At 40.7% G+C, this 27,532-nt stretch overlaps 1 protein-coding gene across 2 annotated transcripts; it reads left to right on the top strand.

The window, feature by feature from the left end:
• Positions 1 to 9,900: 9,900 nt before the first annotated feature.
• TMEM192 (transmembrane protein 192) lies at positions 9,901 to 27,532 on the top strand. 2 transcript variants are annotated; one of them, XM_040601526.1, is made up of 6 exons: positions 9,901 to 9,961; positions 12,519 to 12,665; positions 16,744 to 17,008; positions 19,005 to 19,139; positions 23,446 to 23,548; positions 25,903 to 27,532. In XM_040601526.1, the coding sequence occupies exons 1-6, from the start codon at positions 9,920 to 9,922 to the stop codon at positions 26,024 to 26,026; spliced, it is 816 nt and encodes a 271-aa protein (XP_040457460.1). In that variant the 5' UTR covers positions 9,901 to 9,919; the 3' UTR covers positions 26,027 to 27,532. The 2 variants fall into 2 exon arrangements, with proteins under 2 accessions (XP_040457460.1, XP_040457451.1); XM_040601517.1 differs by lacking the exon at positions 9,901 to 9,961 and adding an exon at positions 10,062 to 10,192.

Below are 27,532 nucleotides of genomic sequence, written 5' to 3'. Positions count from 1 at the left end.
CTAACCATGAAAAAACACATCCTTTAAATACAATGTTTGGATTTTTATAGGATTCAGCTTGATCCAATGTCTCTTCTTAGAAAAGAACTTTTAGAGAAAAAAAAACTATTTATGCGGGGGGTGGGGGTGGGGGGTGGGGTTGTGTGTATGTAGTTTTGAAAGGAAATAGGCTACATTTCTTAACTATGATGAAACAGCTGCCGTTTTTGTTTATGCTGCCGCAGTTCAAATCACTGTATTTACTGAGGAAATTCTCTGTCGTGTTTAGGACTGCCCCTGTAACAACTCTTGGTCCTTTCCCACTTGTTTTAGAGTTCCAAAGGAATGCTGCCAACTCTTACTATACGATTGCACAGTTCTTTGGATATATTGATGCTCGAAGTACTTTACTGGTATAGAAATCCTGACGCTATACATCAGTGAAGTGCAGTGAAGACAATGAAGCTGTATCAGCAAAGTTCTGCTCTCTAGCAAGACAGTTCCACAAGTTACACAGTCCCACAACTGGTAAAAGTCAATGGAGGGTGTTTTGTAAGCATCTTTGAGGGATCACACACCATGCTGACATGGTTATGTTAGAAGAAAACTGCATTAGGTTTAGCCACAGTGAACACCAAAATAAGTTCTTACTAGTATTTTTAATTGACAAATGCAAGTTTGGAAGACCCTTCCAAAAAGGACAAAAATTATATTTATAAGAACATTTGCTCTTGTTTAAGATATTAGAAGTCATACCTTCTTAGCAATTTGAGCAGCATGCTTATGAGAAGTTACTGCTAAGGCTGGGATGCTTTCCATGGAAAAGGAAGGGACTAGAATTGAGGACTTAAGTACCTCTCCGTACTCCAATTGCTTCAAAGAAAAACAAGGTCCTTCCTCACTTTGCTGGCTGTTAGGTTATCCATTACATTTGTATCTTAATGAATTTAGTTGTGGTCAATTTAGGTATAAGATTTCTGTAAAAATAAGTACATATTTATCTGAAATCTTTCAGGGCACACATCCATTTTTTCCCATGCATTTTACCCCCACTAACATTACAATCTGGCAACAGACTTTTATTCAGCCAGCATCCCTGCATCTAAATAGATTCGCAAGAACCTATGTGGAAATCATGTCAGCACTTGAGGTCAACACAGACATGAGCCGTTACTGCATATTTTTTTTTGTCTAAGACAATAGCACTAATGAGCATTAATCCAGCATTAACTAATATTAAAAGGCCTCACTCTAGTGGAAGAGAATTTTCTTCCCCAAAATAATGGAATATTTGAAGTTTCAGGGAACCATCTGCCTAAGGACATGAATGCAGTTGGGAAGAACTACTGAAAAGTGAAAAGGAAAAGCAAGAAAGCACATGCAGCAGACTGAGAAAGGGACCAGACTGCAGAGGAATATGTACTGGAGAGTAGGCAGAGAGAGAAAAAAATAAGACTTGTAAATTGGGAATGTGAAATAAGGAATAGCAAAGCAGCCACTATCAAAAATAAATTGTACTGTGACCAAAATTAGTTAAATACAATTAAGCATGCGTAAAAATATTTAGTCTTTTCTATCATTATTCTTCTATGTAAGCAATTTCTGGAGGCCTAAGAATGATACATACCTAATGAAAATAGGTGAAGGATAAGACTCATTCTGTAAAGTTCATGGATCCTATAATGATGATGATGAAAATTAGTAACTGAGAACTGGTTTTATAGCATTCAAAACCAGACATGGTGTAATTTCCAGAAAGACTTGATATAGCACACAGTCTCGTAAACAGACTTTAAATACTTCAATCCTAGTTTTGGAAAGAAGAGGCAAATAAAAAGCGAATGGTATGATGCTTCTGAGTTCTACTCAATAGAGAGGCCAGGTCCCTGTGGTCAGTGCTGAACAGTGCAGTGTTCCTGGTAGATTACAAGTTCATTTTAGTGCCATGGAAAAAGGAAGTCCTAGCTCAAGTAAGCATGATGAAGAGAAGCAAGTGTAGGTCATGGCTTTGGTTGATATTCATACTGCAGACTACTAAGACACAAAGTAGAGATCTTGATGAGCAAATCTTAGACTCAGCACTGCAACAGTTTGGATTTCATATATGGTGTATCCCTGAAATGACTCTGAAAGAGGTGAACCAACTCCTGCTCTCACAGATGTGGACTGGTGTTGCCTCCTGTGCACTGGGTAAGGCAACGACATCTCTGTACTGAGTGGGTTCCATTCACTGAACCAGCAGAAAGCCCATCAAAAATTATTAGTTTTCTCCTTGTAGCCATGTGATCACTTAGAAAAGGTCGCAGCAAAAACCTGCAGCAGGGATTTCTTGGGGAAAGCTGGACCATTCCTGTCAGCAGCAGGCAAAGCTGATGATGGAGCTCCACCCTTCAATACAGAGCAATTCCTTACTGAAACAAGTTCTGCACAGGTTTTGTATACTGACCACACACACAGAGAGACACAGACACACAGACACACACACAAAAAAAAAACCAAAAGCAAAAGAAGAAAAAACTACTTACAACATTCACTCTTTAGCAAACAATAGATACATCATGTGGATAAGCAGGACCTTTATGGTAGCCTCCTTGTTCACAGAAGTCATTTCAGTCACTGATATGTTTTTCCTGATCATTTTAGTTGAAAAAAAGTGTAGATTATTATTCTGTTCAGTCATACTTGTTTAACTTCTCAAAACATTGTTTTCTTGAAAAATGAAGCAAAAGCAGTTTTCTTCATAGAAAATAACTGTAAGGTATAGTACTGTATCTCTCAGGTGCAAGTCCATCAAAATCTGTGTACTTCTCCTTCATCATATTCTCCGCTCTAACAGTGGTGTTTTAAGATAGTCCTAACCCATACACAACTTCTTGAGAAGAAAACAGGTACAGCTCATTAATTAAAACTACATTTACACAGTTGATATACTACCATCTAGTGCTCACTGACTGCACAACCGTGAAAAGAAATTCCTGTTTCAATATTTCCCGGTGTCTGTGATCAGCTCATAGCACAACAACTGTTAAACTCGCCAGTTTGCATGTAGTCATGCATCTAGTGAGCTTACCTAGGAACAGTTATTGGGAGCAATCTATGCTGCAAAAAGTGACACAGTATGCTGGAAGAATCAACCTAAATATCTATTGTTTCATATGCATGTAAATAAGTCTGTAAGAATAGTATTTGCAGAATTTACAGCACTTGAGGGGGCATTCAGTGAAAATGAAAAATACTATAGACTAGGAAAGAGCAAGTGGGATATAACTTACACATTGTACAAATTCTTTTGTACACAGAGGCAATGAAATCAAAGACATTAAAATATTAAAAGATTATATTCAGGGAATCATAACAAAAACAATCACAGGTGTAGTTACTGCATATAATTTTGCACAGACATATTGTTCACAGAAAGTGAAAAGCATATCATGCTGCTGCTCAAGAAATTGAGTAAATCCTCATCTAGAATAATTTTGTGTAAGAGAGACTAGAAGATATTGCAAACTTGTAAAGATTAAGAAAAGAGCTCAGGATTAGTACACTTAACTGTGCAGAATGTCTAGTAAAATTGGACTCCTGTTAAATTAAAAAAATGAAGGGGAAATTGAAGTCAAAGATAAAAGTAAGAGAAGTTTTAGTCCAATAATTATAGTACAGATGTTCATAAAATGAATAGATTATATGGTGTTCCTGAAGTACAATTCTCACTGGTATGAGGGAAAGTCTCTTGCCGTTTTTTATATGCAAAAGAATAACATTATGGTCCACACTAATATACCGGATGAAAAAAAAAACAGGTATCCTTAGATTCTAAAATATTCAAAAGACTACCTTGTCAGAATGGTAATATTTAACTATACAGCCTAAAAAGTTAGTTTATGCAAGCTAGTTCTTGACAAGTTCATTTTATGATTTTCAAACGAAGTATTTAGAAAATGTAAAAAGAACCTGGGGGGGGGGGGGGGGGGGGGGAAAGCTCTATTTCGTCTTTGAAATTTTATCCTCTCCCTTGGTTTTAATTTTATCAGTAGTTTTCTTGAGGTAAATTATCTCAAACATTCCTCTTTTTCCATGAAAATCACCCCACATGATATACAATCTAAACCCAAATATCTTCAGAAACAGCTCTGCATTTTCCTTTCTGTATTTCAAGTAAATGCTTGTCATATCGTGAAGGCTCTATAATACAATAGAAACAGAAATGTAATTTTGAAAAATCAGAAGAAAGTAAAAAAAAATATATAGTTAAAAATTACTCTGCAGAGGGAATACTTTTCACCCTGAAAATTAGATGTTTTCTTAAGCCCTAAACCATTTTAAACACCAAAACCTACCTTTAGCATGAAGTAAATAAGATACATCATGCTACTTAGTTCCAAAGTTTGATTTATACTTTGTGTATATTCATAACAATAAATACAAAATTGACGAGTGGCATCCTTTCTTTAACCTCAACGTATTTGCTTTTGAATATAACTGAAAATCCAGTAAAATTTTAAAAAGTAAGTAAGAGTGCCCACTCTGTTGTTCACAATTCTTCCATTTGCTATTATATTACGTCCTTTGTCTCATCTGCATGAAGCAGTCCAAATTCTCTCTCTACAGCTGTATTAACTTTTATCTATTTGTTTTCATCAGTCCTGTTGCTGGGCTTCATTATGGGCACACAGGACATTTTGCTAAATTATTTGTACTAACAGATTAGTTGAACTAATCAAGGGCCACACTAAACCTCCAGCATTCAAATTCATATATTAATTGGTGAAAGGCTGGAAGAGTTTTTATTAATACTAGTGTTATGCTCTTCTCTTTTTAGTAGCTTGCAATTAAAGGCCAAAGAATTTTTAATGGGCATTTTATTTATAAAGCCAAAGCTTCATAGCAAATGGCAGTTTTTGGTTACATGATTACTGTGTATAAACAGCCCCATGCTGTTCACCACAAAAAGCTTACACTTGCATGATGTGAAAATCTGAAACTGTACATGGAAAGAAAGGTTCCTTTATTTTAAATGTATTCAGCAGTGAACTGTTTTTTAATCTCCATAGGATTTTAAAAACTTACAGAAGCTTGAAGTAAAACAAGTACCTGTGAAGTGTCTGTAATTTGAGGCTAGAACATAGACTGTGCCTACTGCAGTATGACTGTTTGGACTATTACAACCAATTCATGTGAAAAAAAAATTGTCCTCACTATTATTTTTACCTTTTCACTTCCCATTTGTAATTATAGTCATGCTGGGGTCTGTCACAACCCCATATTCTCAGAACAGAGAGTATATTCTTTACATAGAGCTGAATACAGTTTAAGTACTAATTGTACCTGCAATATGAATAAGAAACAGTAATAATTATACCTTATAGTTGAATGTGAAAAAGGTTGTGAGCCCCATCCTGTTTCCGTTTATGCCAAATTTTAAATAAAACTGAGAGGAAGAAAAGTAGGTATTAGGCCTCTTTGTGAGGATACAATTGTGATAGTCTCCAAATATTGTAAAATTATTACCGATATGGAAAATGTTATGCCTAAGTATAGGACTTAATCCTCGGTATCTAACCTATGCTAGCTTTTCTTAAGGGCAGCTGGCAAATAAGGATGTTATATCATGGCATTTTTGGGGTATACCACATGTTTTTAAGTTACCCTTTTCAGATACCTTCATCGTTACTGATGGAGCTGCAAAGGAAGTAATTTAAGAACAAGCCATATCTTAATCTGATTTAGACTCCCCAGCACTGCAACAGCCCTCAGGAGCAGACTTTCAAGTCATGTGTACTAAAATGACAATTTCTGCAGAACTGCAATTAGCAGAAGAGAATCTTTCATTAAAACCTTACTTACATCATTAAATCCTCTCGCAATAAAGATTACCTGTGAATCTAGTAACTAAAACAATATCTCAATACCAAAATACTGATTGGGTGATCTAGTAAGAACAAGAGTAGACTAGTACTGTAAAGATTATACGCATATTTTAAGTAAACCAGTTGAAATTGGCAGTCACATATTTCTAAAAATGCTAACTGGTGTTGTGTACAGTAAACATTTATGCATCTCAAATATTTAAACTTAAATTTCTAAATTAAATTTTTAATTTTAAATGTAAATTAAACTATGCTTTTCAGTAAGCCATTGAGAACACTACATTTCCTATTCAGTAGAAACAATACTTACAATTACATATAGAATTACACTTACTCACATGAGAGCTAATAAATGTAAACTTCCTGGGACTTCAGGATTCTAAAATTATACTTAGAATAATTTATGTATTTGATTTTATCTCAAACACTTGTCTAATGGCATCTATCCTGCACACTGCATATATGTATGTAAGCCACTGAACGGAGGTGTATACAGCAGTTTGCAGTAATGGATTACACATTAGACCAAATTTCTAAATCTCTGAATGGAGATTGTTAGAAAATTCTCCTGAACAAGCACAGAGAAAATGCAATTAATTAGCAATTGTGTTCACTTTTTAAATAGTATGTTGCTGTTGTAATGTAGATGAAATATGTGTTTCTCACCTGTCTGTATTGGATATCTGAAGAGACGGGCTAGAGCCAAGATTGTAACTAACCTATAGTATTTTATGCTAATAAAAAAGGTAGGTAATTGAGCTTGTGTATCCAAGTAATGAATCAAATCTGTGATTTTAGGCTTCTTGGTTCCATAACTTTTTGAACCACTGTTCTAAATATATATTTTTTTAAGTTGTATTTCTTTTCCCCCTACTGTTTCCCCTCAAATATCACCCTTCCCAAATGCAAAATCCCAAACCCCTGGATTAAAGGACAAAAATGTGCGTGCATTCCTAAGCATGCATGTAAGCAAGCCAGCAAGCAAAATGTGGGGAAAGGAGAAATAAACGTGCAGTTCAGCATTTTATTTGGTCGTAAATGAAAGCAACAGCAGCTAAGCAATGCCAGACAACGTGACTATTTTTTGTAAAACACTTCTTTTTTTGAGTTTGTTTTCTTACTTGTTTCTTAAATAAGTTTAATATTATTTTAATTATTTAAAAAAGCCAACTTCTATAAAGTATTTTAATCAATATAAATGTATTTAAAAATATATTCTAGCTATTGTCATTGGTGTCATAACTGGCACCTTTTTAAGCTTCATGGCTGTGGGACCAAGTACAACACACTGCGTACTGGCTTCTCTGGTTATTCCAGAACAGACATGTTAATCAGAACAGAAACATTGTTGTTCCTTGCAAAACAAACAAAAAGTAAAAACTCAGTGTTTTGCAAGCTGAGCAAAACCTCAAAGGCATTAGGCAGGTGGGTTAGATAGTTACGCAAAGAAATAGGAAATTCTGGCAGTTGCACAGCACCCTCATAAAAATTCCACAGTCAAATTTCAAACTGATCTATTGAACCCCCTTTGTCTTCGATGGCTATTAGATCTGTGTAGATGGAGGCCACACCTGCTAAGATAACTACTTGCCATGGCAGGACACCTCACAAAAGTAAAGCAAATTATTCAAACAGCAACCAGTGAATTTCGCCTCACTTCACTGTCACAGAAAACTTTTGTCCTCTGGCTGCTGATCAGTAGGATTTCTGTTCTTGTGAGAAAAGAAAAAAGAGGAAGCACAATAAGGAAGAGGAAAAAAGAACATTGGGGCTGAGAAACTGGAACTGAGCAGATTCTTAACACAAGAGCTGGACTTAGTTCTACAGAAACCAGCAAGTTTAAGGCTTGTTTTTCATTTAAGGTAGTTGCCCATTTTGTTAAATATGTGTATCTATGTAAAGCAAGAAGAAATGAATGCAAATGATGAATGTAAATGCTCTGTGTGGGAGGTTTCTGTTGTTTTGGGGGTGGGGGTTTTTGTTTGTTTGTTTGTTTTTTCTACAAAAAGGCACCCAAGTGATGTCACAGAAGCAGAGATTAAAAACTTGGGATAGCCTGAAGACGCCTGTACCTCAAAAGCAGCTTTCACCTCTTGGCGCTTCTGTGCTCTTTCAAGAGAGGCAGGGCCATGGCAGCTGTTCAGGGTGAAAAGTCCTGGCTTCTCTTAAGTACGTAAAGAACAATTCCAACCTGGAGATGATACAATCTTGCTGTCTTTCAAGCCCCTGTTACAAGTTCGATCCTCTGCAGTGTCCCCACCAACATCAGCTCGAAGCTCAGGGATGGTCAGAGCAAACAAGGTTAAGAAACAGCAGGTGAAAAAAGCACACAACATAGTAACAGGCTTTGTAAACTCATACTACTGAGATGCTTGAACGCTGTGTCATTCTGGTCCCTCCTGTTTCAGAACAGACGTAGCTGGAAAAGGGCAGAGAAGCTAACAAAGATGGCCAAAGAGTAACTAAGTGGTTGAGGAGTCTTCCACATACAAAAGGGTGTCAAGGAGTAGTAAGACAGAGATCCAACATATGGGTAGCATGGACGCTGCGAGTTCCATAGTCCACCTCAGTGTGAGAACAAAAGGTCATAAAATTAAATTAACTGTGGACAGGTCTTAAAGAAAACATGTTTCTTCACAAAATACACAGCTGGGTCAGAAATTGTCTTATTGTCTTGTGCACACTACAACTTTCCGTGGTCTGAAGAGGCAACCATGCCCATTCATGGAAAATAATGCACTGGAAATAATAATTAAATGCACAGACTCCATCCCTTTCTCAAGAAGTCCCTTCAACACAGACTGTTGGGAGATGGGAGAATACTCCGCACGGCAAGAAGGCAACACTGCGCTGCCCTTGTCCTCACACTCCTGCTAGGCACTTGCTGCTGCTTTACCTCTCCCTCCTGCAATGCTGCCTGAGCTGCCGCAGCAACGCCCACCTGCCCACCATAACCAGCTGCCTGCCATAACCGCCCGCCATAACCACTTGCCACAACTGCCCGCCCACCATAACTGCCCGCCATAACCACCTGCCACAACTGCCCGCCTGCCATAGCCGCCCGCCATAACCACCTGCCACAACTGCCCGCCCACCATAACTGCCCGCCATAACCACCTGCCACAACTGCCCGCCCGCCATAGCCGCCCAGCCATAACCACCTGCCTGCCATAACCGCCCGCTATAACCGCCCAGCCATAATCACCCACCTGCCATAACCACCCACCCAGCCATAACCACCCACCTGCCATAACCACCCGCCCACCATAACCGCCCGCCCACCATAACCGCCCACCTGCCATAATTGCCTGCCTGCCATAACTGCCCACCATAACCGCCCGCCCGCCCGTCTGCCATAACACCTGCCTAATCTGAGCCCCCAGCTGCCGAGCCAGCCTGGCCCAGCATGGCCATGGGAGATGCAGCACCTGGGCAGGAGGAGGGCACAAATTACGGGATCAAACAATCATTTAGGCTAGAAAAGATCATTGAGATCATCAAGTCCAACCACTGACCCAGGACCGCCCAAGCCCACTGCTAAACCATGTCCCTCAGCACGGCATCTACCCGTTTTTTAAACACCCCCAGGGATGGTGACTCCACCACCTGCCTGGGCAGCCTGTGCCAAGGCCCGACCACCCTTTCGGTGAAGAAATTCTTCCTAATATCCAATGTAAGCCTCCCCTGGCACAACTTCAGGCTGCTTCCTCTTCCCCTGTCGCTAATCTGGGCCCCGGCTCCCGGCTGAGGGGCCCCGGCGCGGCGCCCCGCTCCCCGAGGCGGGAGGCCCTCATTCCCCGGGCGGGACACGCGGCGGGGCGGGGCGGGGGGGCGGGGCGAGCAGGGGGCCGTGTCCCAGCCCCGCCGGCGGGCGCGGCTCCCCCAGGCCTGCCGCACCTCCAGGGCGGCCCCGCCCGCCGCCCGGCCGGGCCCCGCCCCAGGGCCTGCGCTGCGTCGCGGCTCGGGCCCAATGGTGGCCGGGCGCGCTGATGGCGGGGCGGGGCCTGCGGCTGCCGGGCCGTGGCGGGGGCGCCGATTAAATACAGCCGGGGCAGCGGGGGCGGGAAGCCGAGATGGCGCTGGTGGCGGGGAGGCGGCGGCAGGACTTGGACAACGTGAGTGCGGGCCTGTGCTGCGGGCCGGGGCGAGCGGCCGGGCTGCCGTTCGCGGTGGGCGCCGCTGGGGGAGCGCCTCGCCGCGCCTTCCGTTTCCTCTCCGCCTTCCGCTTTTCCCCGCCGCCTCTGGCTCTCTCGGGGGGAGCGGCCGGCCGGGCCGCCTCCTAAATGGCCGTTTCCGAAGCGGGGAGGCCACCGGGCCGGCCCCCGGTGGTGCCTGAGCTCTCCCGGGTAACGCGGGCGGGGGGGCTGCGCCTAACCGCGGTGGTCAGTGTAGGCGAGGTGGCTCGTGTGGCTGGTTTGGTTCTTGTGCGCCGCTTTCCGCGGGCGGGTCCTGCGGGTTGACACGCTGCCGCGGCCACGGCGCGTTCCCGGGGCTGGGGCGCTGCCCCGGGGCTGGTGGGGCCAGGGCCGGTCACATGCTGGGAGCGCATCGGGCAGCCCCGAGGCTGAAGCCGTGACTTGTGCTTGTGGTAGCATCGGCGCCTGACAGATGGCCCATCTGCTTGAGGTGTTCTGTTCAGGGTTTTGACAGCTGTGGCTTTGTTTCTTCTTAATTGAATGAAACCTGTGTTTCATCTAATGAGGACACTTACTAGATTTTTGTAATGTCACATTGACCGCATGGCATCATCATCTGTCTTGCTTTAATTCCTCTCCTCCCCACGTTGCCTGTAATAACAGCTGTGTGGGGTGGTTATGCTGCCCAGTGCTTCCTAATGGTGGCTGTATTTCAGGGTGTGCAGGTGGATTGTAGCTGGTCTTGCAGTAGGTGAAATAGTGAAACACATCCTAGTAAAGCTCAGTCTGCGAAGGAGTGCTGGTCTGGCCTGGTGTTGCAGCAGCAGAGCTCATCTGTTCTCACGAGACAAGGGATACAGCCCTGAGGAGGATCCCTGCCCTTGTGGGAGGTGTGAGCTGTTAACTATTAATTCTGCGATAGGGAAGAATGAGGTAAGGTGTCTTGGCTGCTGGAGTGCCAGTCCTGTACGCTTGCTTTCGGAGCTTTAAAATTATACCTGGCCCCTGAAAATGGATGATGCGGGACAGAGGGCATCTCTGTACTCCTGCTTCTGGATTTCACATTGGTGGCAATCATAAATGTTTAGGTCTGTAGTAAAAGGTCATCTTACCAGGTAGGTATTTCAGCAAGGGTTGCTTACAGGTAAAGACTAGGCTAATTAGAGGGTAAAATCCAGTAGGTGACGGAGCCCTGTTCATGCTCCTGTGGTAGGCTGTGTGGTATTAACAGTACTAAAATAAATCTGGTTGCTGACTGAAATAACCCTTGATGACTAGTTCCTTCACTGTAGCTGGCTGTTTGACTTCTCAGTGTTATTTAACCTACAGTCTGCATTGTCGTGGTTAATATGAAATACAAACATAGGTCTAATCCCAAAACTTATCTCTCTCTTCTTGTGCTAATGTTTAGAAAAATTACATGCCTCATTTGTTTTGAGGCTTATGCTGCTTTCTGTCATCACCAGCAGAAGCCCTCTGTTTAAGAGCAGTAAATAGCACGGTGAACCTTGGCATGTCTCTGAATGAACAGTTGGGGGGCAGGGGGGGTTCTGCTCCTGTCCTGATGTCCTGAGCTGTGGTTGGTATCGCTCAGGAGAAGAGCAGCCAGCTTGATTGGTAATCTTGGGTTTCTTTATCTCTTGCACAAGGAAGTCATAACATAACAATGCTAAGAGGAAACTTGAGCAGTTTGAGCATTTTTAGTGGTTGTGTATGTTCAGCTTAAGATGTGTGGAATGACTGTGTCCTGGCCTGGAAGGTACAGAGATGTGTAGCACTGGGGCAGGTTCCTTGTCCAGAAGGAAAAGTTTTTGCTTCCACCCATACTTAGTTTTACTACTTCTTTTTTGTTTTGTAAGTAAAAGGTACTTTTCAACTTAAGTAGCCAAAACATCTGAGCTGACTGTGAAGTCAAAGCCCCAATACTTGGCACCAAATCACAAGTAAGGGCTGCATGCTTTATCATGAAAGCAGGGAATGTTTTGCCCGGCACCTGGTAGCATCCTCTTCCCTCTGAACTGCTGTTTCTTTCTTGCCTGGGTTCTGTTTGAACTACTGCTGCTGGTGTTTTGACGGGTCAGTGGCTGAATTACTGAAAACTGTTATTGGTATGCTGCAGCTTTGTGTTTGTCTCTGTGTAGCTGTACAGAAATAAGAATAACAAGGATTTGAAGTACCTGTATAAAGTATGAGAGAGGCTTTGTCACTTTTTCTGCCTCTTCACATAAACTTCTTAATAGCTGTGGCATCTGTCAGGATTGATGCTCAAATATTTGTCATACACTTTAAAGACTAAAGTTCCTTAAGACTCAGTGTGATACTGGGAGGTAGATTTGTGTTGGATTCCTCAGGGACAGAGTTCTTACATAAAGATGCAATAAGCATTTACCTAAAATCTAAGAGCTGCTCTCAAGATACTCACCTAGGGGTCTCTATCTCCCCAAAGCTTGATTTGCTAACAGGAAATTGCTATAACTTTGTACTTCAATTTTAGAGCTTACCTGTTACTCACTTTTGCCCTCCTCTTCTGTTCCAGGGTTCCTTGGAAATAACGCAGAGTTTGGAAGATGATCCTCTACTGGATGCACCACTTATCTCATCCCATACATTGCATTCCCAGCTGAGGCCAAGATTTCATGCCATCCCAGTGGTTCTACTTGCCAATTTTCTGTTGCTAATACATGTAAGTTTAAGAAGCATGATTTCCTTATGAAAACTTGCTGTCTCTGTTCTGAATTCCTGCTGTTCATGTGGACACAATTCTCCCGAGACTTGCACACACTGTTCTTCCAAACCAGTGAAGTCCTATCTACCAATAAATTCTGGTCATGTGTATGCTACATGATACTTGCTGCTTTCTCATTCTAATTGTGAGTGCTAACATGCTACAATGCATCATGTTAAGAAGGAAAGCCTTTTAAACAGCAGTTCCTTGTACGCTATGGAAATGTACTTTTAGAACAATGTTACTGCTGCAGAAGTGCTTATACTGGTTATAGAGGGCGAAGATAATTGTCATGTCATGCCTTCGGAGACTGAATTTTATTTCAGGGGGAAGACTAAGATATTTCTTATTGTAACTAAACAAGTAAAGTTGGACTTGCTTCAGGGGTTTTGCGTGGCAGTGGATGAAGAGATTAAAGGAATCAAAATGTTACTTCCTGCTCTGACTTCTGGGGGTTAAGAGTGAAAAGCAGAGATTAAGGACAGACCTTGTACTGAACAGTATGAAGCCCTTCCTGAGGCTGGTAGACAGAAGTAGAGAGATTCTGTGTAATAGTGAGTTTATCCTTGATAAGCTGAAGAGGCTTATTGTTGCTTGTGAGCATGTGGGAACAAAACACGAAGGGTGAAGAGCTCTGGTCCTAAGATCTAACTGAAATAGTACTTGCATGGTGCTTAGGAACAAAGTTTAGTGGACTTCGTAGTGTCGGGTAAATGGTTGGACTTGATGACGTTAAGGATCTGTTACAACCTAAACAATTCTATGATGCCATTAATGCTGACCTGAAGATAGTATATATAAAGCCAGAGCATGCACAAGACATGGATGTATGTGTTGTTAGCTGTTTTAGAGCTTCATTTGATCGCAAGCAAAGATGTGGTAGCCAGTGCTCTGCAAAACATACTCTCTGCCAGAACTTCAAAAGCACATCCCAACCTCTAAGGTCTCTTGGGCAGCTGCATAAAGCTGTTAAAACAATGTGTTCTAGCCTTCTAGATTTAGAAGTAAATGTTTTGTGGGCCTCTTGGTAATATCAAGAAATGTCTGTCAAATAGACTTAGGAAAGATTCGTGCTGTTCTGCTGAATAAACTACCAAAATTCCCAATGGAAACTGCATCCAGCCTTCTTGCCTTCCCCTGCTGGAAGAACCCCAGTGCTATCCCATTAGGATGGCACTTGAAGTCTGTGTTACAAAGGTAGACACAGCTGTTGGTAGTAGAGCAGTAAACATGTTTTCTGCCAAGCCTTGAGACCTTGCTGTCTACTGCCATACCTGATGTAGGCAAATGCTAGTCACCCAGATCCTAGGAAGCTGCTCTGCCTCTTCTGTCCCCACCACTTCCCCTCTCCTGCAAATGGAAGGAGGTGTGTGGAGATGGAGAGAGGAAACTTCTGAGGGCTCTATCAACACATGCTTTTCCAGGTAAGGTCTTGCTACTGTTGCTGAACCTGCTGCAGTGGCTGGTTGGTCCCTGGAGCAAAACTGAAAAGTACCCTTTTCTGCTGGTGAAATAGAGCACTCTAGTTGGCACATGAAATGCTGCTGTCCATCTCTCTGAAAAGATGAATGGGGGAAACAAGCTTACTGGGTTTCCTTCCCCTCTGCTCCTGCAAACATGCACGAACCTTGTGGAACATGGAGACACCAGGTTAGCTTCTGATGCACAACCTGCCCAAGGGGCAAGCATCCTGTAGAAGTTAAGTCATCACAGTATTGAGTTGTAATGCATCTCCAAAGTAGTAAGTATGTAACTTTGAGCATTTCTTCTACGCCATCCTGTGCCAAGAAATGGAGTTAGGTAGCAAATGGACGCTTTGGTGGAGCTGTGTAGTTATGTACAGTTCTGGAGTGTGTGGGCAGGATATGCTGGAGTGTGGTGGGGCTGAGTTTGAGTGGCTTTCCTTTCGCCAAGCCTTGCTTCTGTGCAGGCTTCTGGCTCATAGCAGAACTGCAGAGCAGTGTAAAGTGTACAGGCTAGAAAGAATTCCTTTATATTAACTCCATATTTCCTTAACTGCCTCTCGGCATGCATGTACATAACATTGAACCGAAGTTACTCTTATAAAGAATAGTGATTTTGGTATGTAAAAATGCCCTGTACTGGGCTGAAGCACCTGTTGTTGGACTACCCTAAAATGTAAGCAAAACATCTTTAATAAATGCCACTTTTAATGCCAGCTACCTGTTTCCTCTTGTATGTGCTGCTGTAGTAGATCAGTAGGACTGCAATGCTAGGTCATTTCTGCTTGCACCATTTTAATATAGCCATTTTCTGTACTGAAATATATTCCTAACACCTGGAGGGAGCAGAGCTGGATGTGTTATTAACTTAAAATGGCAAACCAAACCGTAAATGGACCAAGTAAAATCTGGGTTAGCTAGATTTTTCTTAGCTTTAAGAAAAGAAGGTGGTAAAATAATAGATTAAACAAATGTTTTGTTGATAAACCACCTTCTTATTTAACTTCTTAATTTAGCTACTTAACCCATCTCAAGAAAATTTGGAATTTAATTTGCATTTGAAGTAATGGTCTTATGGATCATATAGGACACACTTTTTTTTTCTTCTCCCATCTTCTACCCTGTCTGTCACCTATGATGTCTCCTTTAGGTATTGATAACTGTATGAAAATTGTTCCCCTTTCTTCCTCCCTCCCCAGTTACCTAACTGTACTCGCAACCAGAGCAAGCTAAAGGCAGGTTGTATCGAGTAATTAAGTGGTTGTGAAAGGTTAATCTCTGTGAAGAAAGTTGCTTGAGAAATGATAAAAGTACAAGTTCAAGGGAGTGTGGGAGGGGTTGTTAGGCTCTTACATATCCATAGAATTAAGTATGGTAACAAAGCTAGTAAACAAAAATTAGACAGTTTCCTCCATCTTTGGTTCTGATGTATTGTTTCTAGTAGCTGTGAGGTGCAGAACATTGAACACTTCCTTTCTTTAAGCTAAATATATTAGAGGTATTAGACTTCTGCAGACTTGAGGCAAATTTATGGTGGTTGTTGTATACAGAAGCTCTCAACTTACTTTTGTGCTGGTGGGAGTTGGTTTTTGTCTTCAGTTCTGCTTTAAAATGTTCCTATTCTGTAGACTGAACCAGGATGAGAAAGTGTCGTATTTTCATATTTGCTGAATGAAGACAGTAGGGTATAGTCTATGACAAAAGCATTTCCTAAAGGTTAAGAAGGCCCTGTGTGTGTACATGTACTGCAGGTAATATCCACCCAAGGCTTTTTCTTCTGGTTGGCCAAAAGGTTGCTGATGCTCACAGCCAATGCTGTAAACTTGGAGAAAAGTCAAGAAGACAGGAAAAGTTATAGCATAATGGCACTAGTCTAACTATAGTCTGGTCATTCTTACATAAGTTCTGAGCAAAATGAAAAAATCTGATCAGTAAATATACTAAAGAATGATCACCATCTGGCAAAGATGCTTACCCAGTGTTAATAATTCACTTCTTAAATTACTATGTTTTACTTTTTTTCAGATGTCATAATCTGGAGATTATCTTCAATGGATATAGTAAAAGGTTGATTGTCACTTATGAAATGTCATTTTATAGAAATGTGGACTGTACCAGTAAGATATGAGGCTGTCCTGCAGAGCAGTAACAAGTGTAACTGAATGAATCGAAAAAGATGTTGGGGTTTTTTTGAAGTGGTATAAATAAAGCTCCCTTTAAAGTAACAAGACATAGTAAAGAGGGTCCAGAAGTAAAATAAATTCACTATGAGAGGGAGATTTGAGAAAAAGCAAAATTGATTTAGAGGAAGTTCTGGGAAGATTAGTGATTCTCAGCTTTCTTCTTCTGGAGACTGGTTGCCTTACTGGTAGACCATCTTAATACTTTCGCATTTCAGTCCCAGAATGTTTCCAGAATGACATGCAGTGTTATAGTAAGTGTCTAACATTTTATGCGTTATCTCAACTCTAGTAAAATAAACTCAGGAAGTAATGCATAATGAGTAAATGACATAAGCCTGTTTCTTACAGTTAAGTGTTGACTTTAAGAGTTTTTTTTTCTTTCTCTTGCAGGTTGCTTTTGTTGTTCTAGCATTTCTAGCAGCTATGTTTTGTTCCTACCCCAATCCAAATCAGGACAAGTGCCCAGGAAACTATACTCACCCACTTAAAGTACAGACTGTCATAATCACTGCAAAAGTAATTCTGTGGATTCTGCATGTTTTTTTTGAACGATACATCCAGCACCACCACAGTAAAGTAAGAAGTAGAGGTTACTTTTCAATATATCGTTCAACAAGACATCTAAAAAGGCTTCCGCTGCTGATACACTCCACAGGTGAAGTGAATTTGTTTTCTTATGTTTTTTATTCTAAAGCTTTACACTATGACACAACAAGACCAAACAGTTATATATAAAACTATATTATATGAACTCTTGAAAACCCACCTATGAGCATTTATGAATGATACTTTAGTCAGATGGACCCCTGACTGACCTTTTCTGGCCTGACAAATGCATGTTGTAAAGAACTCTTTGCAGTGCAAAAATGCAGACAAATGTGAGGCTGAGTAAAACAGTCATTTACATATAGTGTTCAGCCAGCGAGGTCTATGTTTGGCTGCTGGTGATCCCACTTTGCATACTCATTTGTCTAGTTGGATGTGTGGCAAGACTGCTAGTCCTTCCAAGAAGTGTGCTGCTCCTCCTTTTCAAGCTCAGCAATTCATGTAGAAACAGATAAACTGCCTGTTGCTCAACAGCTGTCTGAAATCAGTAAAATAAGCAATTGTCCAATATTCAGTGGGGCTGTGAGACATTCAACTTTGACTGCCTTTTTGTGCGGACAGAAGGTGGTGTATGGGAGTGGGTTAGCTCTTTGTATCCTAAAGTTACATCACTGGCCGATGAAGCTGGAAGAAATGTTGGCACAGTTAGCTGGTGTAGCTTTTCTAAGAGACAGATTTTAGATTTGTTAAAGTAGATTCTAACTTCAGGGGATTTTTCACACAAATAGCAATGGAAAAGGGAACAGTGCTGGCTTTTATAGTATTTTTGCCTCTTATAATCCCACTTCCCTTTTGTAAATCTTCTGAATGACTGGAGTAGATTTTTTATTTTTCAAACTAGAATTACCAGTTAGATGGTCCTGCTTCATGTAAAGTCTTAGCTTGCTTTCCACTCTGTCACTGAAGGATCTGGTCAGCTTGATGAATGTGCAAAACTTCAGGTTCTGGCCACTAGATAGAGCCCTGAAGGTAAAGATGTGTTTTCAGTGCAGTGACAAAGTCAGGCTGCAGCAGGCTTGGGGATGTTTTGTAAGAGTAAAAGGACTGTTTATGCCTGTTGAAGTGTAATCTGGAGTACTTAGCCCTCTCTTCAGTTGTCGATGGACCCCACTTCATCACTACCAGACAAACTCTGGGCATGTGCAAATGCTCAGGTGCAATTAGTTGCATGCTGTAGACTTTTGATGTAGATCGTCTGTAGTTCAGAACGTGGTTAGCTCCATTACTGCAAACTCCCTACCGGGCAAATTACTGCTGATACCACTTCCATCATGATCATTCAGTTGCCTAATGCAGTATGAAAGAGAACCGTACAGTTCCCTAGCTGCATTAATGGTACTAATACCTAGTGCTTTATCCAGATACTGGTTACAGGATTTCTAGCCAAAAGGAGAGGATGTTTCACAGTCTGTATTGCAGAAGAGGGTGTTAAGAACATTTGTTAGGTCCATAACTAACACTTGCTGTCCATGGCTCATTGTGCTTATTTCAGTTGAACTTTCAGTAACTTGCAAGTATTAAAATAACAACTAGGCAGCTGGAAGCCTGTGCAGTATCTCCCTGTGAAAGAAATGTGCTTGCATTTTTGCTCTATTAGCCTCACTTAAATACACTCAAATCCACCACTTGAAGGAAAACACCATGTCATTTTGATTTGACTTGGTGTGACCTCTTAAGAAGAGAAAGAAACGTTCAGTTTTCAGGATGGGTAGCAGCAACAAGGTTAGAAACTGCTGAAGCCCACATGAATGTATTGGGTATTTCTAGTGTGCTTTTTCCACTCTTAAGTCAGAAAATTCATAATTCTCTACCATTACAGTAAAATGCTGAAATGAAACGCGATTTTACTGCCAGCAGTTGTAAGCTTGCACACCTGAATTAAGGAAATTAACCAAAGAGGAAAGTATGGTGTGATTTCTATGAAATGGAAAAGCATTACTGAATTGTTGCAGCTTAATGCAGATACTAGGGATGACAGAGTACTAAATTATTTTCAACAGCTAATGAAATTGTTACACCTGTGAAAGATGACATTTGTTTTCTAGGTAATGCAGCCCTGCTTTTAATTCTGTCAATGCAGCATTCTTTTCCTGATCACAGTAAAGCGTACCTGTATCTTATCCTGGGAGTCCTGGGGCTGGAGCTGATTAGCTCCCTGACATGCTTAGTGATTTACACAGGTAAGAGGCAATTTTTGCTTTCTTGAGTGAGAGACCGTAGCTGCTACTCAGCTGTTTTGTTTGCCCTCACAGTAGCTCACTTGAGGTACTCCAAGACATTTAACTGCAGCTATAAATACAGAATGATTCTGTGCTTGTAGAACTAAAGCAAATCCAAAACAAATGGGAAGGTTGTCAGGTTTGATTTGGTTTCCAGGTGCTGCTGAATGAAAGCTCTGTGTTGCCTCAAAGCAGCTGATCCAGTGAAATGTCAATAAATGCATAATTGTTGCAGAAGTGTCCTGTGAACAGGCTTGTCTGTTTAGCAGTGTGGTCTTAAATGCACACATCACAAGCTGTGAGGTGGTAAGAGCTAGCTGCTTCTGGGATTTGCATGTGGGACTTGAGTAGTTGATACTGTGCTTGTGCCTTACTCTCTAGAACCTTCCTCTTTCCCTGGTCCCACCCCAAAAGCTTCAGTTCCTCATTGTCACTCAAAAGGAAGATTCCCTCTCATGAATGGTTTTTTTTTAAAAAATCATTATGGCTTTTGGAATCTGTGCTAATACTAAAATATGTTACTGTGGCATAAAACTGTGAGATGTTGCTTTGTACTGTCACTGTTGGCTTGTAAGGTTATCTGTTTTTAGGTTTGGTGTAACTCATCAATACTTGATAGTTCTGTAACAGTTTAGTGGAAAGAGGTTTATCTAAAGTGTTGATTAATAAATGCTTAACCCAAACAGTTTTCTCTGATCTTATCTTAAAAACTATTTGGGGTTATGGCTTGCATTAACTCAAATGAAAATATCTGGGTTGAAAAAAAAAACAAACCACAAAACCACGGAAAAGGTATAAGAGACTAAATGCAATTATTTTTGTTGCCTGAAGAAAGCTAGAGATATTTACCGTGAAGTCTGTGTCTGTTTAAACAGACATCTAGTTCCTGCTCTTGAATTAGATAGCAGCAGCTAGGAAGCAGAAGTATAAACTTTCTGATTATTTACAGCTACAAACAAGGAGGTGACAGCTTAGCTAAGTAGCCTCAGTAGCACTGGTTTCTTGGGGCATGACAAAAACAATAGGCAAAACTTAGTTTTGCTCTTGACTTCTAATCAAACAGGAGGAAGGAGAGTGGAAATACCTCCTTCAGGACTGCATGAAATTTAAAACTTAAAGTAAATACCATCTCTGTAGCGGTCAGTATTTGTGTAATTTGCCTTCCCTGGGGATTTCATAATTAATGTAGGATATTTTGGAGAAGAAAACATTGGTATGTTATTAGTAACATAATGACACACAGAAATACTGCCAAATAGCTTGATTGTCTAGGAAATAAAATCTCTTTTGACTTACTTGCAACAACATTGAAATCAAAATGCAACAAAAAATAAGTTCCCAGCTCTAAACTGCATCCTCCTCTTTAAACTGTGCAGAGCCCCAGATGCTGTAGGCTTGTCAGGCTTTCCTTGAATGGACCAGTACAGCTCAACTAGACTGACTGTCTTCTGGAGGAATAAAGGTAGTGATGAGGGGACACAAGCATGGCAGTCCTAGAGAACTATTCCAGGAATGCTGGAGATCATCCCTTCTTTCCTGTGTATGCTTACTTTCCTGTGAAACTTGGAAATAAGAGATAAATACCAAAACTTCCTTCAATAGAACGTCAGGAATTCTTACCCTGAGGCATCCTGGAGCTCAAAGAGTTACTTTGTGTGTCTCTTACCCTGGCAGAAAAGCATAAGCAACTGCAAGGAGGCTGACCTTCATAGTAGTAAGGTCTTAGTCTGGACTTCCCCAAGAGCTGTCAAACTTTCTGTTTGTTGCCAAAAGGGTCTTGTTTCCTAGCTTGTACTGTGCCAATTTCTGTGTCTGTCAACTCCATTAACCCACTTGTACCAGGAAGCTGTGGGGTGCAATGTTTTGCTTCCCAGCCGAAGGAGGCTTGAAGAAGGGTCCAGTGAGTCCTGGGATGGAGGTGAAGGAGGGGCAGTGCTGCATTGCTGGAAAGGACTAGGGCAGTCCCATTTGGCAACAGCTGCCTTACTTCCTCAGCAGCCCTGAAACAACAGTCTAGGATTCGTTTGCTAAAGCTTGGTGTGCAAAATCAGAGTTAATTTTTATGTAACCTAATATTTGTGTCAAGATGAGGAAGACCTCCGCTTACCCTAGGTTGCCTCTTCCAGTGGGTAGTATAACTTATTTCCTTGTTTTCTATCCCAATACATGCTGAGGTAAGCTAAAACTGCATGCATATCTGTCTCCTGTGTGTGCTTGTGGGGTTTTAGGTCTTCTAAGATTTCAAGCATTAAACTAAAACTCTGCTGAAGCAAAACAAATGTATTTGGCCAGTTTTGAAAACAGCCTGAAAATCTGTATCAATAGTGACCCTTTCTCCCCCCCGCCCCCCCCCTCAAACTAGACAGAGTATGTGACAGGATGGAGACATGAAGCTTTTTTAGTAGAATCGTTACCAGGGCAGTGCTCTGCTTGGGTTTAGAGTGCCCCTCTCCAGGGCAAGTACTTAGCAGATACCACTTACTGCTAAGATAGTATCAGCTAATGTACCTGGGTAAGAATGGGGAGATTACGGTCACTTTACACTAACAAATCAATCCCTTTCTTGTGTTAGTGCATTATTTGAACTTTTAGAGGGAAGGTAGCACCAGGCATACATTGTTTCTCCATGTTGGACTTAAGAAATAATTAACTATTAGAATAAGGCATGAATGCTTATCCGTAGAAGGTTCATGTACCTGACTGTCATTTAAATACTACTGCCTCACAAACGGCAGTGGTGGCATGGAATATGTGACTGTAATTCCAGATATTTCTTCTTGTGTGTCGGAGCTACTCTGATACCCAGTGTCCTGTGAATTACTACAGCCTGCCTTAAAATTCTCCATTCACTAGCCTATGTACATATAGCTGTAGGATGCAGGGGCAGGGATTCAGAAATCTACAAGGAGTTACTATGATTGACCTGTAACAGACTTGATCAAAACAAATTGTTCGAATGAGGTAAATGTGCATGGAATGAAGTATGATACAGACAGCTCTAAATGTCAGCTTACTATTCAAAGTTATTGATAGGATGTCAAGTTTTAAAAGGTTTACTGAATATAGGTACTTAATGACTTTCTTACGTACTTTTAATATCACTTGAATAAAAAACTAAGATTCCCACAAACAATTCATGTTGGGAATTCTACATTCGCTCCTTCATGTCTTTATTTGTAGAGGAATACCATCATAGAAATAACTAACCTTTGAGCCTAACTTGTAGTTAACATCTGGAGGGTCTTAGCATTGTTTTAGCAGGGTGGCCTGTAATAAACCCCATCATATTACTGATTTGTAAGGACAGTCTTTTGTTGGGTAGTGTAGATTTCTCACAGAGCTGTACTTTAATGCTTTCAGTGGCATTAGATGTATTGCTTCACCAGCATCCCTACCTGCAGAGTCCCGAATGCATACTCCAGATCTCTCAGTACACTCCCTGAATCAGGATCTGATGTTGAATGGTTTCAAATATTTTCAGCTTCCTTCCAGAAATAACACAGGGGGTGCCTACAGTTTTTCTCATCCTTATTTCACATCTGTTAAATTTAGTCTTAAACTCTATTCACAGGTGTTCAGTAATGACTTCTGGTGTTGATAGCCAATATTGCAAGGTTTACAATGTGAAGCTGATCAGAGCCACTCTGGTTTCAATGCTTAATGGCTTTCTGTAGCAAGTCTGCCCTAGTTTTAGAGGCGGCAGACAAGCTGCTGCCTCATTGCAGGTAGTCTAGTTAAAATTGCATTTCTCAAAGAGCTTAAGATAGTTCTGACCTAGAAACCAGTATCAAAACTTTTTACATCTTTTTATGGCATGTTGCTTAATTTATGGCCTGAATTTGGGGACTTGAATCTCAGTACCTTCTCAAAGGCAACTAAGGTATCAGCTTCTTGGGTGACAGATAAAACTTTTCAGATGTTAAGCAGTATGTTCAGGTCTTCACTTCACTGTGGTCTTTTAAGCCTCAGGGCTGAGGAGTGGGGAGTCCCCAAACAATCAAACAGAACACCCCCCCCACCCCCCCCACCCCCCCCGCCAAACCACCACTAACTTATAATCAAAGCTATTCCAGACATAAGCAGAGATAAATTTTTGCTTTTTCCTTCCTTCATCCCCACTCTTCAGATTCCCTTGCTGTCTTTCCATCTCCTATCCTAGGGCAATGTTACAATAATCTGTTACAGATTTTTTGTTTTTAACTTGGAGCCTGGTGATTAAGCTCTTTTTTTGGTTGCTTTCCAACTAATTTATAAAACTTTGTTGCAGTGAAAATAAGCAACTTCAATCGTGCGAGGCCAAGGCCTGACATAATTGAGGAAGAGAAGACGTATGCCTACCCTAGTCACATTACCTCAGAAGTTGGGTTCAGGTAAGATATATTTTTTTTGTATCTTGTGCTGTGTTCAGCCATGGTCTATAAGTAATGCTAACTAATGTAATTGTTTTACCTTCTGTAGACTTGCATATAATCTTAAATCTGTCAACCAAAGCAGAGGTGGGAATAATAGTTCTGAAGGAAACTATACTTAAGGCTGCCACTTTATGTGCACAGATGAGAAAACGCATATTCTTGTACTTTCTGCATAGTAATGGCAACCTATTATGATACAGAAGTCCTCAAACATGAGGACAGAAATGACCATTCATGGCTGGTTGCATGAATCTGTCATACAAATAATTGTGCTTAGTCTGAGTTAATTGATGCTGTACGGGAGTTGGCAGAAAAAGTACTGGTGTCTTACACTGTTACTTACAGCATACCTACAGAAGCCTAGCTTCTTCCCTGAAAGAACTGTTTGAAAGAGATATATTGGGTTTTGTATATATATTGTGAACTGCCCTGTTGATTGTGGGCAGTTGATAAAGAAGACTTTTTAGCTTTTTCCAGCAGTTGAACGTGAGATTCTAGTAAGGGATTTGAAATACATTTCCAGTTTGGGAAGGAGGTGGGTGAGGCACTTGAGGTAAGGAAGTTCTCAGTGAGACAGAAGCTATCCAACATTAAACTTCACAAGTGCTGAGACTTACTGCTTATTTGTCCTTTGTGTACTTCCTGACTGCTTGAACATCTTCCAGTTGATGAAGTGAGTCTGGTATGATTTAACAACTGTCAAAATTAACATGATATCCGTATAAGAATTTATTTAGAAAGTTTCTAATACAGTATGACTTGCTTCTGTACGCGTGCCTTAGGTCATCTCTGCACTTCACTCTTTACTAATACTTTGACACTTCCCCTGGTGGCACAAATGCAGCATGCACATGCTTTTATGGAATTTGGAAGTAGATGTCCAGGATACAGGAAGGATTTAGAGTTGTCCTGAATTCTGATACAATGTCTGACTTCCATCTTGATATAAACACCATGGTAAATGCATGGTGGAGGTTATTCCTTTCTTATTCAGCTTCTCCCCTGAGAAGTTCTCAAATGTCCAGGGAATGAGTCTGCAACAATGACCAGCTGAGGAAAAGACTGGTTATTTTTGATTAAAGAGTGCAAACTTCCTGTGAGAACTGATTGCAGCTCTATACAGCTCCAATTCAGCTCTGTACAACTCCAGCTCTCTTTCCCTTGAGAGTTAAGGTCTATTGAAAAGTGAATCCTGTCAGCCCTTCGGTTGACCCTGGTTATAAGAATGTTTTTTTAATATTATGATCTCTACAACCTAAGCTACTGATCCTCTTCAGTTGCTTTCAGTTGGTAGTCCAGACTATTGGTTAAGGTTGCAAGCTTTCTATCTACAAAACTTTTCTTTTTTTTTCCAGTTTAACTACAGTGAGCTTTTAACTGGACCTAAACTTTTTTCCAGTCTAGCTATCCTCACCACTTTATAAGAGCTATGAAAAGAGCATTCCTCCACAAAATGCTGCAAGGCTGAGGAACAACTTTATAAGCTCCTAGATGCTCACATGTGTACTAAGAGGGCAAATTCCCAGTCAGCTAGGAAGTAATAATGTCTAAGGGAAGACTAGCATATCTTCAGACATTGGTACTTGTTCTTGTTGTAGTCTTAAAAGTTCCTAATTACAGATTTGCCAAAATTGTATACTTCTACAGATCGTTCTCAATTAACTTGGCTTTACTTAATATTGCAATGTTACTATCCTAGTTAAAATGCAGGATGTCTGAAAGCTGGAGACATTTTAGCTGTACGTGAGGTTTTAGATCTGAAGTAACACAACTGTTTGGTGCTGATACTGTTACAGTATTGTGGCAGATGATACACTACTATATACCATGATATTATGTATGCTACTGCAGGTTAGTTGAGAAATGGCTGTCTTAAACCGCTTATGATCTCAATAGCTAAATAAAGGTACTATGTCTGCTTAAAATAAGCTTCCTAATTCCACTGTGGGAAAGGTGCCACAGATTTCATAGTTAATTCTAGCATGTTCTCTAGCTCACTAACTTTTCTTAAACTTTTACTGTTTCTTAAACAGTAAGAACTCTCATAATACCACAACTTTTCTGTAACTATCTAGCAGGAAATATGTAACTCCATTATGTATACATGGCATGAAGTTTAGCCAAACTTCTTTTCCTGCCCTTTCATGCAAAATGGAGGTTAAATACAAAGGCGGTGTAGATTGCCTCCTCCCTCAAAAGTTGGAGAGCAAAACTGAAGGAAGCAACTTGTTTACGTGTTTGTTAATTAGCTCTGGCTTTTCTTTTGTTAGAAAGCTGCTGTTACTTATTGAAACCCATATTTCACTTTTAAGGGAAAATTCAAGTTTGGAAGAGATAGTTGAGAAGCAAGGAGATGTAATAGAGTATCTTCAGCGACACAATGCACTGCTCAGCAAGAGGCTATTGGCACTAACATCTCAGCAAATCAAAACTTAACAGCATTTGGAATACTGCTGGAACTCTGGAGGGAACACAAGGTAACACAATACCCAGAGTCATCGATCTTTCACATTTTGAAACAGAAGTTAAACTGGAAGGATGAGCTCTGCATGCACTGTAAACCTATTGCAACTGGATACTGGCTTTCTTCAGATGATCAGTTCTGGAAAAAAGTTTTGGACCTTCAAGGATTTTTAATTCCTGATAGGTTAAAGTTGGACCTGAGGTAATGGTTTAACTTCTGTTCAGTTGTTACAGCAGTACAAAATAATAGCAACCTTTAAGCTTCAAACTACTGAAGTAATTTGTTTCTCAAGTACAGATTTGTTCTCTAGAAAAATCTGACTTTGCAGAGAAGGTCTTTTCAGTTTCCAGTGCTGAAGCTGAGACTAGATGTGTTCTGTCACTGAGTCCCACAACTTCTATTGTTAGAGGTGGTGTACTTCAGTAGTCCTATACAAAGTAGCTATGTGCTTTCTAAATCTGTCTCCTTTTCTCCTTTGTCAAGAAAAGGAATGAAACTGTTTCCCTGTGCTAGTGGGAAAACCTGGCATCTGATTTAGTATTAAAAAAACATCAGGTGCCCTAGAACAGCAAATCTCACATATAAGGGTGTGGTACAAAACAATGTCACGATAAGGAGTATAAGCAGTTGTTCAGAATTTTGGCTTTAAAACCTCTAAGAGGGATCTTCAGGGCTGATGACTTTCCCATTACTAGGAGTCTGGTTCAGCTAATCAACAAGACTTCTACTCTGACTGAACTAACAATACAAAAGTACTTAGAGTAAGCTTGTTCATTGACCTAGTAACTAACTTGTCTTGAATGTGTTTCAAGATCCTGTTAAAGATGCATGTTTCTTGCATCCTTGCTCTTTACTTTGACTCTTCAAACCATGTGAGCATCATGATTTGAAAGAGGAAGTGTTGTATGTGGGGAGGTGAAAAGCAGCAGAAGACAAAGATCTTCTAGAAGTTGGAGGAACTAGAATTTTTGGTTCCATTTCATGGATTTATTGGGATGGCTGGTGAAAAAAAAACCATTCTGTTCTGGGTACTACTTCATCTATCAATGTAGACCAAAAAATTATTTTAGAAGCCAATACCTCTGTGGGTACAGGGTAATCACTTTCAAAACCAGGATGAAGGCTGTCATGAGGAGTGGTCTTGTAGTTGAATATAAGAAAATTAATCCATCCTACTTTAGTCCTAGGGCACAACTTTAAAAATAACTAAACTGTTTAGCGTGAAACAAACATGGGGGTCTTCTCATTTAAAGGAAAACAAGTATTAGAGGTTTTGCTGCTATTCAACACTAGACTGTTCTTAACTCATTCTTGAAAATGCAGCCAGGATTTTATAGTATACATGTAAGGAATAAAAAAGTTTTTGGTTTTAGAAATCAAGTTTTGATGTGACTGTGTATATAAATTCATATAATTTCTATGAAAAGCAGTAAAATGTGACTATGATGTTCGTGCACAATAAATGAAAGTAAGGAAAA

This window comes from Falco naumanni, chromosome 1 (assembly GCF_017639655.2).
Source record: "Falco naumanni isolate bFalNau1 chromosome 1, bFalNau1.pat, whole genome shotgun sequence".
Taxonomy (NCBI): Eukaryota; Metazoa; Chordata; class Aves; order Falconiformes; family Falconidae; genus Falco; species Falco naumanni.
Note: the sequence above shows the minus strand (reverse complement) of the source record. Positions and strands in the feature narration are given on the sequence as shown.

Coding starts and splice junctions, on each gene's coding strand:
- TMEM192 (XM_040601517.1), top strand. CDS start 10,130: ATGGCCGTTTCCGAAGCGGGGAGGCCACCGGGCCGGCCCCCGGTGGTG. Junction 17,009..19,004: donor GCTGCTGATACACTCCACAG/GTGAAGTGAATT, acceptor TTTGTTTTCTAG/GTAATGCAGCCCTGCTTTTA. Junction 23,549..25,902: donor ACCTCAGAAGTTGGGTTCAG/GTAAGATATATT, acceptor TTCACTTTTAAG/GGAAAATTCAAGTTTGGAAG.